This window comes from Etheostoma cragini, chromosome 1 (genome assembly GCF_013103735.1).
Source record: "Etheostoma cragini isolate CJK2018 chromosome 1, CSU_Ecrag_1.0, whole genome shotgun sequence".
In the NCBI taxonomy this organism is placed as follows: Eukaryota; Metazoa; Chordata; class Actinopteri; order Perciformes; family Percidae; genus Etheostoma; species Etheostoma cragini.
This window is the reverse complement of record NC_048407.1, coordinates 22,279,828-22,292,167: the sequence shown is the minus strand read 5'-3', so window position 1 is coordinate 22,292,167 and position 12,340 is coordinate 22,279,828. Positions and strand designations below refer to the sequence as shown.

Genomic DNA, 12,340 nt, shown 5'->3' with positions numbered 1-12,340 from the left:
TCTTGTTATTGAATGAGCACAATGCCAACATAAACCTTTTGCATCTCATCTTTGCCATTGCTCCCCCTCTGCCTTTAGCAGTTCCACAGAGACAGCTTTACTTGCTGCTCATGCAATGCTGTTCCTATAGTGCTGCACAGTCACAACCAACACATTGTAAGCCACAGATGACAAGGCCTTGTCAGTTATAAAACAGTAAAATTAATCTGGAGATGAAGCATTTATGATTGCATAGTGTTGCTTTTTCAACTTTCAAATACTGGGTGTTAAATCAGCTCAGCATGATTAAAAAAATAACATTTTAAACAGTTTATTCAAAAATGATTGAAAACAAAGTAACATACGGTACAAACAAAGTGAATGAGTCAGTCTGAGTCACTCTGAGTTTTAATGATCCGTCTGGTTGGGCTTTCACTGAGGGTCCCAAAACTATTTGGCGGCCAAAGCTGTATAGGACAAAGGGTACAGAGAAACAATGGGTTAACAGAGAGATAAGACTCACATAACAACAAAATGGAAGGACTTCCAACCATTATGTTTAACACTATTTCTCTTTTCTTGGACACATTTGCTAATATGGCTTTTAATGTTGTTTTCAAAGATCTTGTTATTTCATCAGCTGTCGTAATAGGGCCTCCAGTGGAGTGCCGCTGTCCAATCAGATGGACAGAAGGTTGGCTGACCTGTTTCCAGGGTCGTGGTTGCTATGACATCCAGTGACATGACAACACAGCAGAATGGAAAGCTAGACAATATGTTGTCCAGGCTTTGGTCAATCAGACCCACTTGCTTTGAACTTCAAACTGACTCACATCTATGAATTGTGCTTAGAAATGGCCATACTGTACTAATCAACCAAACCAAATGAACACTGTTAGAACCAATATATGATTGGTTTAATTGTAACTATTTTCCTCATATGGCAAAATACCACTTCTTTAGATTTATTTTTTATAATAGATGACAAAATACAGTACACCTCCCCTGTTACCTTTAAGCATACTCGCCCTCGGATGAGGGCATAGGGAATTGGGCCATAGCTCCTTGAGTCAGTGGAATTCCTGAGGTTATCCCCTTCTAGCCATACATGGCCTTTTGGAACCTAAACGCCATCACCACATGTAAAAAGGAAAAAAAATGATTAACATGTAGACTGTTTTACCCCACAACAAAGGAAATTTCTGAAATTGCCCAGTTTCTTAACTTTAATATGTAAAAGTGAGTTGAACTATTGTGTAGTGAGAACCTACTTTACCCCTACCCCCTACGAGTCACCTCAGTCATCCCTCCCTCCTTAGCCTATCTTAACGTCAACCTGCCTGTCCCTCTTTAACCCCGAACCGTCTTAGGAGAGGGGTCATGGGTAACGGGCAGGGTCGGGAGGGATTTATAAGAACTTCAAACAGGGTCATTAGGCTGTTGGCTGAGATCTGCGCCCCTCTTACCCAGGGAGGGCAAAGCAAGAGAGGGGCCTGAGATAGCGGGGCAGAGAGAGAGACAGAGAGACACAGAGAGTGAAAATGGGGAATGAGGGAGATAGAGAGGGCTAAGCTGCGGCTAGCAGCAGTGTCCAAGGGTCTCCACCGTGGTCCGACCTGCCAGTGGGGCAGTCATCCAAGCGGGCTCTAATTCCCAGTGACACCAATTATGATTAATCTCATCACTTTAGGAGAGTAGGCTTGTCAAGGCCCTAATTAAGTGCGCTGTCCCCCTATATGTGCAGACAGGATCAACAACACATTATATTGTCATAATGGGCATCACAATCCACGAGTCTATTTTTGTGTTGCCTAACTTTTTTAACGGCAAAAGTCTTCTGGAGGAAAGAGAAAAACATGAATAACGAAACGGTAACGAATATTATCTTCACTAAGGTGACGTCACGTCTTTGCCTCTGCCAGTATTTCTTAGTCCCATCACCCTGCTCTTTGATTAGTCTTCAGTCCTACTGTGGGATGCTGCGTTACATTTCATATTCGATAATTGAGACAGATGATGTGACATAATAACAAGCGAGTGACATGTTGACCTAACATGAGGTAAACAACTCACCGAATAACGACAACAGAAATGAATGTCATTAAAGGAGTCATCTGAGAACCATATGTCAGCATGCTGGATTCCCACCATTACACCTCATTAACATGGTAACATATGCTGGCTCCCAAGCACAGGAAATAGAAACACCACCATTTGTCATCTGCCAAACCAGAATCTGCCATTTCTCCTAATCTTCTATTTAAAAGAAAGCATAATCTTTGTTGTGCTTATCCTCATCAAAACAAAAAAATGCAAGCGGCTATCCCGAATTTGGTGAAACCGCTGCACACACAGACTTTATTAAGTGAAATGGATGAAAACTTTTCGTAGACGCTGTCGCCATCACTTCAGTGATGGGATCCAGCCTGACTAATACCACTATGACGCCCAATCAATCCGATCAACAACAGCTAAAGTAAGAACTTTGATTTTGAGTCCTGTAAAACACATGACCTCATTGAGAAACACAAGCCTGAGTAAAGACAAAAGTACTTTAAGGATCAACCAAGCAGTTTTTTTGGAAAAGTCAGAAAGCATAGAGGTCTGAAACTTGACCTGCTGTACTGTAGTTCTAAAATTTTCTTCGGTTGAATAAAGTATCTATCTATCTATCTATCTATCTATCTATCTATCTATCTGTGGCCAGCACAAGGATAAAATATTATGTACATCAACTTGCGAGGCGCAGGTGTGTGAACAAGAAGAAGAAAAAAAAAAATCAATGCGGATTTAAAACCAGGTTGATGCAAAGCAGCGGTGTAACCAGATAATGCACCATCCTTGTCTCTGCTTTTTAAAGACAGCTGCTGTTTTATGCACCTGTAAATAGCCACAAAGTCATTAGCATCACTTGATTCTTTGCATGCACATAAAAGGTTTTGTTTCATAAGCTTCTGCAGACAGGGTGGTGTGGAAATACCCACGTCATTTGGCAGAATAGCACATAAACAGTATAAACATGTTATTGCGACAGTGTAACAGCTAAAACTGTCATCAACAGATGTTTCCAACCACAAAGATTCCCAAAGATTGAGTAGGCCCAACACTGAGTTGTAGTATTGCGAGTAAAGATGCTTTGACCGGCTCTGCTGGCGGCTCTAGTGTGATGGATGGCAGAGATTGTGTGTACCTGTCAGAGCTATTTCGAGAGACACTGAAACTGGAGCTCTCCTCGCTGCGGAGGTGTGTTGTTAAACAGCCACACCATTACAGTGCTCATTACATTAACATGATTGAGGTGGTGAATTATGTTCATCTTCAATACATACAGGCTTATGTAGATCATCTTTCACCATATTACTCTGTCTATCTAAACTCCAAAGAACAGAACGTATAGGGGCATTTCATCTCTCTGTCACCCTCTCTCGCCCTCTTTGCTATAATATTAGGGATCAAGTGTCATTGTTTTGACACAATAGCTCAGACACAGAAATGATTTCTAAAAGGTGACAGGGCAATTAGTCTGCTGTTGGATCTCTGAGGGTGGAGAGGACCTGCCTGTCTGTCAGAACAAAAAAGGAGGTGATGACAGGATCTAACGCTGCCTTCCAAAATTTATCTTTACGGGTCCACCCATAATGGCTCACACCATCCTCACAGTCACACATACACATACATCCTCTGGGGAAAAAAACTCCCTGAGGGAGCCTAAACATTTATGTTAACAGCGGGTATTTTCTCAGTTACCCCAAATGTTGTCACATAAAGCCGATGATTTTGCTCCTGGGAGTTAAAAGAATTAACAACGGAAAGCATATTAGGCTGCATGATTTGAGAATAAAATGCTTAGTGACAGAAGACTAGCATACTGGTTATTTCACGCTTCTCATCGGCTTTGTTTATTTGGAGTAGCAAAAATATTACAAATGCAAAGTGTCCACAACAACACACAAGCTCGCTTGCTTAGGCCTAGAAATGCAATCTCAAAAGAGGGAAATTGTCCTAAACCAAAAACCAAAAAGAATCATAAAAGCTCTCAGCATTTTTTTCACTCTCCGTCTCTCCATTCCTGCTGCATAATGAGCCAAAATCCAGTCATCCACCAGATACACAAGAAATCCCAGGTACATTTGTTGTGCTAGTAAACAAAGCTTTCCTGCCCTTATGCTGGAGGTTTACAAATATATCTTTTAGTCTTAACATAACATGAATAAAACATGTAGTGCTGTAACCATTTGAAAAAAGTTGGGTCAAATACAATGGCACAGTGTCTAGATCAGTACTTAATAAGCAGTTTTACATTTTCAAATGTGAGTAATATTTTATATTTCATTATGGCGTAAAACCTGATGTGATAGTGGGGAAACACAATACCTGAGAACATCAACAGATATAATTATTACTCCTCTTTAATTAATCTTTAGCTATTTCTGGCAATAGACTAATGATTTAAATTGTTTAATTAAGCAAGAATGTCCAATATCCTCTGTTTCCAGCTTTTCAAATGTGAGAACATTAATATATTGTTGAGTTGTGGACTGTGGATAAAAAAAGACATTGTCTTTGGCACCTAGATATTGGGATGTGCATTTCTGAAGTTGTAAAGATGTGTTTAATATATATAAACGACTTATAAATTATTATTATTAAATTATACAATATGCTATTGTGTATTACCACACTATGACTAATATAAACTTATCTGTGTGAGGTGTAGTTAATAATAGAGATGTTTTTTAACTCTCAAAGTTGATTTGAGACAATACATTACAGTACAGAATGTCATAGAGACACTGGCTGTCCCTTTTTGATTTAAAAAGTTATATGTGAAACTGGCCCAAGCTACACAGTTTACATATTAAAACACAACCACGTTCATAATGAGTGTAAAGCAGATCCACATAATCTTAATTTGGATTGACAACAGAAACCAGATGAATGAATGGACAGCTTTGAAGATTTCAACATGCCACCAATGTATTGTCATCTATTGACTGGTTTTGGTAGCTGCGAGATAAAAGTGAATGAAAGTAGAGGAGCGTCAACATGAATCGAAGTTGATGAGCTTCATCCAAATCGTGATGGACAAACCAAAAATACAGTTGCCGTCCAGCTAGCGGGAAGTTTACCATGACCCAAAATGAAACATTTGTCCCTACATCCCGGCATCACGAATCACAGCGCAATGATGTCACCTATTACAAGTTCAGTCCTCTGTATGTGGGGGTGAAGCTAGTCAAAGAGGAAACCTCTTTATTCCCTATTTCATTTGTCAAATGACACTTACAGGCTCAGCCTTGCACTACGTTTTGCTGAACTCATTCAACTGCCCATAGTCTATAAAATACACAATAAATTCAAAAACATGCAACCATTGGTTTGCAAACGTACGTACATATGCGCACACACACACACACACACACACACACACACACACACACACACACACACACACACACACACACACACACACACACACACACACACACACACACACACACACACACACACACACACACACACACACACACACACACACACACACAGACACCTCCGCCCACCCATCAGTCTGTCCATTCGGCTGGCACTAACTCTAACAGGCTTCAGAGAGATTGCAGGCCTGAGCTGTGGGCGTTGGGGAGAGTAGTAATAGAAAAGCAATGACAGTGGTTTCAGCAGCAGAACCCCTGCTCACTCTCTGGTTTTATCACTGTTCTGAGGAAATATAGGTGTTGTCAAAAGCTGATATTTTGACCAATGACACAAAATGGATGTGTGCGGCCTAAAATGTAAACAACTTTGATAGTCTATAGACTGTGGTCCACACACACAAAGAAACCAAAGACAAACTGAGAGATGGTTTTGCATAATGCATAGAGATTCTGTTTTTCATTTTAGGGTGAAACAAACTCAAGTACTTTGTTGCAAACACATTCTTCATTTATTCTCTATTTTACCATACCTTTTTAACCTTTTTTCTTCCAAAGAGACTAAAAAACTGCTATCATAAACTTTTCTTGGTAAAGCAGATGAAAATCATAACACTTATATACATAACAAATATGGACTTCTGGGATATAAACATACTCACATATGTGTGGGCCTTGAAAAGATCTGATGGGGAACTTGTGCAGACCTTGTCACCTTCCAGTCCAATAACCCTTTTACAAATGTTCATATGTGGGTCAAATGGACTCTTTGCAATTACTATATCACCCCTGAAAAAACAAAAACATAATCAGTTCATCTGTAACCACTCAGGGTCTTGTGTTCTTCCTGCCTTTCCCTTTAACTGTGAGTGTGTGTGTGCGTGTGTGTGTGTGTGTTGATGTCTTTGTTTTTATAATGTTAAGCACTTTGTGTTACATTGCTTTTCCATGAAAAGTGCGGTACAAATAAAGAATAATTGATTGATAATAATTCACAGAATAGGCAAATTACATAGTTTTATCTATGATGTATACTTGTTGGGCATTGCTGTAAGCCTGTCCTTCTTTAAAAAGAAAAAAGAAAAGAAAATTGGCCTAAAAGTCATGCAGTGAATCAAAAATGTAAATTGTAAAATGTCTCAGTTGCATACAAATCCACTGTCTGAAACCCACTTTTGTATTTTGAAAAGCTGACGACTCATCCGTTCAGAGAAAACAATGTCATGGTTGACAATGGTAGGCTCCATGGATGGACCAGAACACTAAAGTAAAAAAACAAAACAAGAAAACATAGTTTGCATACATGAATTAACATAATTTGTGACGAATAAAATCGGTCATTCATTCTGTAATCTTGATAATACAAACCACCACAAATTCTCCAATGTATTCAAAGGCACAATGTGCAATGCAGCCATACTGGACTGTGTAGCCCACAAACCCCAAGGTCTTCCCCAGCACACTGCGGAACATCTCCACCTACAGCACAAAACACAACTATAGATTATGGACAGTCAGTGTACATAGTTATCATATGCTCTATACATATAGTGGTATGAAAAGATTTAGTGATCCATATATATAGCCTTATGTCTTTTACAAGATGTCTAAAAACAAAAGCTATTTGGGGTTTAATTTCTAAAGGTGTGGACAAGGTTGTCACAGTTGGCCTAATGCTAAGATGGCACATTCCCTGGTGTTTCATTCTCAGAGGCTGAGCGGACAGTTCACACTAGAAAACTGCCCTGAACTTTGATCCTGTGTGGGATGGACCAATCAACACCTTGCGCTCAGGTGATGGACAAACACAGAGACTGTGACACATCCAGCCAAGCAGTCTGCAGCTAGTCCCTGACACTGTACTGCCTCTACTACCACCACAATCATTAGAGCAGTTATCAACTTCTGTCAGCACCATAGAAACACAAAAACACCCCCAGCCCCCCTCTACCCGCCCTGCAAACACTGTCACACAAACACATACACACACACGAACCATCCGTGTGTCTTCTGAGCAAACATCCCAGCCCCACTCAGGTTATTGACTTTTACTCAAGCTGCAACCTGTTGGATGGACAGAAGAAAGTAAGTCAATCTTTACACACTGCCGTGCACAGTGTGTACGCAGGCACACCTGCACACACACATATATGCAAATACACAAACAGATTGAAACTGTATGTTTTTGAAAAGAATAAATAGAAGAAAAAAATGGCCTAGAGGTTAGTCTGCACTTCAAACATTTTTACCTTAGGCCGCTGTCCTACCAGTCCACCACAGGGTAAAGAAATATTTTCTCCGTCTCCCTTATTCCTTCTGTCTCTTTCTCTATTTCTCTCTCCATGTCTTTTCTCCCTCCCAGGGTATTATTAACAAAAGTAAGTAGAGCGGAAACCAAAGCCCCAAATCCTCAGAGCTCTGGGAATGAGTTCCCAAAGATGGACACGGATTAGACCCCCCATTTCTCCCTTGCCCCACCACCTCCACCCCCCTTTCAAACCAGGTCCCCAACAGACCGGGTGTCAGGTGGCTCTTCCAGTCCTGCCAAAGGTGTTACCCCTAATCCCATTACACCCCTCAGCTACACACACCCACACAGACACACACACACCTCTTATTCATGCGCACTATATTCCACCTATTAAACCCTCTATCCATTCTTTCATCCCTAGCATGGTTTGGCTCCTTGGCCCATTCACCATCCTCTCTGATCCAAAAAAGACCAACTCCATCCTTTCACCCCAACACCCCACCCTGTGTGCTGCTACCCCGTGTTCCCTGATCGCCCATGGCAACCCTCTGCTTTTTGCCGCAACTGTGAATAACAGCACTCAAGCAGGCGAAGGGGGCCATATACATGCTCAGCACAGGGCCCAAATGAAGTGGCCCTTTCCAGTCACATTCTGCTCTGGTGTCTTGTTCTGTTCCACAGGAACTATAAACTCAGTCCTCCCACAGCTGGTACAATGGCACCTCTGGCCCTATAATTCCTCTGTTTGGAAGCAAGTGGTCTAAAGGTTTATGTGAATCTCTAGGTCCGCACTAAGGGAACAAGTTCAGCTCTATTTGTCTTGCCCTGGTGCTTTATCCACCAGCATCTCTGTCATTGCGGCACTGTAATGCACTCTCAGACATGATCTTACACATGCTCTTCCTTCTGCTAGGCTGGGGATCAGGAATCTTTGCTAGCACTCATTCGCAAAACATAGTGGACAGCCTTCTGTACAGCTGCCCTCATATCTCTGTTTCAGCCCCCCCCCCCCAACACACTCCCTCCCTCCATTCATCATAGGTAGGGATTAAGGGACTTTGCATAACAAGATCACACGGCCAGTGACTGATATCAAGAGAGTCCATATGCAGCCGCCTGGTTTTCTGAGGCACCCTCTGTCATTGATAGTGTGTGCCTGTGTGTGCACATGTGGTGTGATGTGGTGCGACTGTGCACAGACAAAAGCATTACCTATGTGTTTCATAGTAAGTGTATATATGAGCTGCAGTGACTCCTTTGGGATTCAGAATGAGGTAGACATCCTCAGAGACCTCTGATAGGATCTATATTACCTCTAACTCCCCAAGCAAAGAGTCAAGCAACCCACACTAATACCCAGTGCATGTGTGTGTGTGTTGGGGAGCACCAACATTAATTGAATGCTGTATTACAGCTGTAAATTAACACAAAGTCTCTCTGTTAATCCAGGATTACACGCCAAACATGTTCATGGGAAAACAAAGAAAGTCAGCGCAGCCCTCTTTGCAGCACCATCTGTGGCCATGGGCCTCCTGTGGTCACAGCACAGCGTTACAGTGGGGAAAAGAGGGGGATCCCAAATGAATGGCTGTGGATGGAAACACCTCATTGTGTGTTTAACTCTGTGATCCTCTTACTGAGGGAACCCTGTTCACTCAGGACAGAGCGACCACAAGTAGTATGTATGAAATTGAAAGATTATTTTGCAATAACAACTATGAGCATGAAGTGCAGTATTAATAGGGATGCCTATCACTGTGGCCACCAAGCTGGCAAAAGCATTTTAAGTGTTCAATTTGAGACATTGCTGCAAAAACAAAATGTAAACAAGGTGTTTTTCTGCCATCTGCATTGACATGTATAAAGAGGCTTCCTAAATGTTGCTATGACAGACAAGTCCTAGGGAAAATGGGAATAGCCTCTCATTAGTTGATGAGAATTGGGCAAGTTGTTATTTTTCTTTCATATCATCAAATGTGATGCTTCCTCAGGATGAAAACATTGAAATGACCTTGACAATATTCTAATGTTTAAGTAAATTGTCAAATAATCAAGTTTGGAATGTTAAGAAATGTTTTAAAGGTTGGAGGATAAAGATATTGTTGCTGTTTTCAATATTTCTATTAAAATATATTTGTAGATTGAAAACAATGTTCTGCTTCAAATTAACATAAACAAATATTAACTCTGACATTTTTTGCTAAAGTTCCGCAGCCAGTTCTGTTGAACTTTGCTAAGTATCAGTTTGGAAATTAAGCCTGCGTAATAAGAGCAAGCAAATGTTTGTTTAGTGAAGGTGAGGCCAATAACAACATATCAAAATGGATATCTAATTAAACACACAATTGAAGCCGTAAGAAAATATTCAAAAAGGAATTACTGCTACTGGTCTCAAGAGAGTTGAACCTGCCACTGGGTGAGCAGTGTTAATTGATAAACATGGGCAGTCTATTAGAACCACAAAGAGAATCACAATCCAAACAGTACATAAGGGCCTTGCAGTGGACTCCTTACACAACTAAATTAGGAAAACATGAGCTGAGAGAGAGCTAGGCAACAGGGGGGCTAAGAGGCTTACAAGCCCCTTGTCAGATATTCTTTTTCTCCCTGAGGATCCCAGATGGAAGGGAGTCTGGAGGACGAATCCTACCTCTGATGTCTTCCTCTGGGCAGCAGAAGGCAGAGGAGGGCGTGGCATTAGTCCTGTTGCGTTTGTGCTTGATTTTATCTTAATGTGATCTATAAAAAAGAAGAGGTTTGGCAACCAGGGGGGTCTGTTTCAACTATCAGTCCAATCAGAGATAATCCTACTGATTTAGACACAGACACCTGGCTGGATGGGGAGTGACAGATGTAAAAGTCCCAGTCACAGAGTACTATGTCTAGCCCCCAATCTTTTCTAGGTCTGCCTTCTATCAGAGGCTTAATTGAAGCAACTGATCTCCATATTGTTCTTTTCATTGTTGCTAACGGCAACACAGCCGTGAAACAGCTGAGCGAGGTTACTATTTGAGGAGCTGAGGGTTTAAACCTACAATCAATGGGTCAGCCAGAGCAAATAATAGGCAAGTGATATGAATACAACTGCTATGAAATGAAAGGAAGTGTGGGTTGACAGAGTCCCCAGCCAATTATATAGAATGGAAAAATCAGCCACTAAGCCTTATTGTATTGACCACAAGCAAATGTATGGTGCTAGCCTGGTGCTGAGAGAATTGAGAGATCTTATCTGGTGTTGTATCATATTCACAGAGGAGTTGGTGTTTTGCACTCGCCGGCTCATGACAAAGCCCAATATATTTTAACACTAGCTAATGACAGACACCTCGACCTCTAAGCAAACCTATGATTTTTAAGTATATGAATACCTTTCATTCTATCAGAAATTTGTTTTTCCATTGTCTTTTTTTTCCATCCTTTAAATCAAGCTAAACATGGCTTGCTGTATGGCGTGCCGTATCAGCAAAGAAATCAAAATAAAGCTATTTAAAATATGGAACGTTGAATAAATGGAAAAAGACCAATCCTTAGACAAAATTAGCTGCGTACAAAACCCATCCTACTCTTATTGTACTTGTGCCCTTAGAATATTACTTTACTTTTAACGCTAACAAAACAAATATAGAGCATGTTGATGATAATCTTGCATCCCCCGGACACAAGAAGTGTACTGCCTTTCGCAGCTCCACACTGTTGGCAGAATTAAACTGAAGAAACCAAAACAATCTGACCAGGAAAGGTCTGACATGTTATGACTGCTGCCATTATATAGCTCAATCAGATACAGAGACTGATAAAACTGACAAAAAGACTGCAGAAAAACAAAAACATGCACTGATGACACATTGAAAAAGGGTGAAAATTATGTTGTTTTTGCACAATTAGACTGCTCTATTTACACTACCACTGACTGAATTGTGCTACAGAACCCAAGGGTTAAATTGGGATTTGAGACAATTGGAAAAATTAGGTGACTGTACAGAGGATGTGGTGAAAGTTTCAATAGCAATGTACTCCTACATCCTGCATGTTGCACTGCTGAAGCTAGCTCTCCTCCATCTGAGATGCAAGTCAGTCAGCGGATCTTATGTGTCTCATTTAGGCTTTCCACATTGCCCAGTGTTGTCAGTCATGATATATTTCCTTGGTCTTCTGTCAGCACATATAAATCTCAACAGTGCTGTCAAAACAGCAGGACTGCCTCTGCTGAGAACATTTGTTAAGTGAGCAGTTGGGCTATTGCGTCCTCTGGAGCCTCGCAGTATCCTGTGATCTTGTGCTGCCTCTGGCCTCTCTTAGCCACACAAAGCTTTTTTACAGCTGTCTTAAGGATTACACTTATCACTCATCAGTCAGCCAGTATTAATAGTGGACATTATACAGTGCAAAAGAAATTGGCCTTTCCCCTGCCAGCGGTTTGCCTGATCTGATATGTGAAAGAGGTTTACATCATCAGCAGGCCTTTCCCAAAGCGGACATTTTGACTTGTCATATTAGGGAAAGCACAGGTGTTACTGTAACATTGATGATGGCTCTGTTTTATTCAAGTGACCCATGATAGTGTGAAAGCGACCCTGTGGAGTATATCTACAATATGTAGTGCACCTATATACACTCACCGGCCACTTTATTAGGTACCCCATGCTAGTAACGGGTTGGACCCCCTTTTGCCTTCAGAACT

General features: G+C 41.1%; 1 protein-coding gene across 2 annotated transcripts in view; it reads right to left on the bottom strand.

Moving 5' to 3' along the window:
* Positions 1-285: 285 nt before the first annotated feature.
* The window catches only part of immp1l (inner mitochondrial membrane peptidase subunit 1), a 15,204-nt gene continuing 3,149 nt past the window's right edge, over positions 286-12,340 (bottom strand). For both annotated transcript variants that reach the window (XM_034869978.1, XM_034869986.1), the window contains 5 exons: positions 6,777-6,887; positions 6,582-6,670; positions 6,071-6,197; positions 992-1,102; positions 286-446 (listed from right to left, as the gene is read on the bottom strand). In XM_034869978.1, the coding sequence (XP_034725869.1) occupies positions 366-446; positions 992-1,102; positions 6,071-6,197; positions 6,582-6,670; positions 6,777-6,881 (513 nt within the window). In that variant the 5' untranslated portion in view covers positions 6,882-6,887 and the 3' untranslated portion in view covers positions 286-365. The remainder of the gene's footprint in view (positions 447-991; positions 1,103-6,070; positions 6,198-6,581; positions 6,671-6,776; positions 6,888-12,340) is intronic.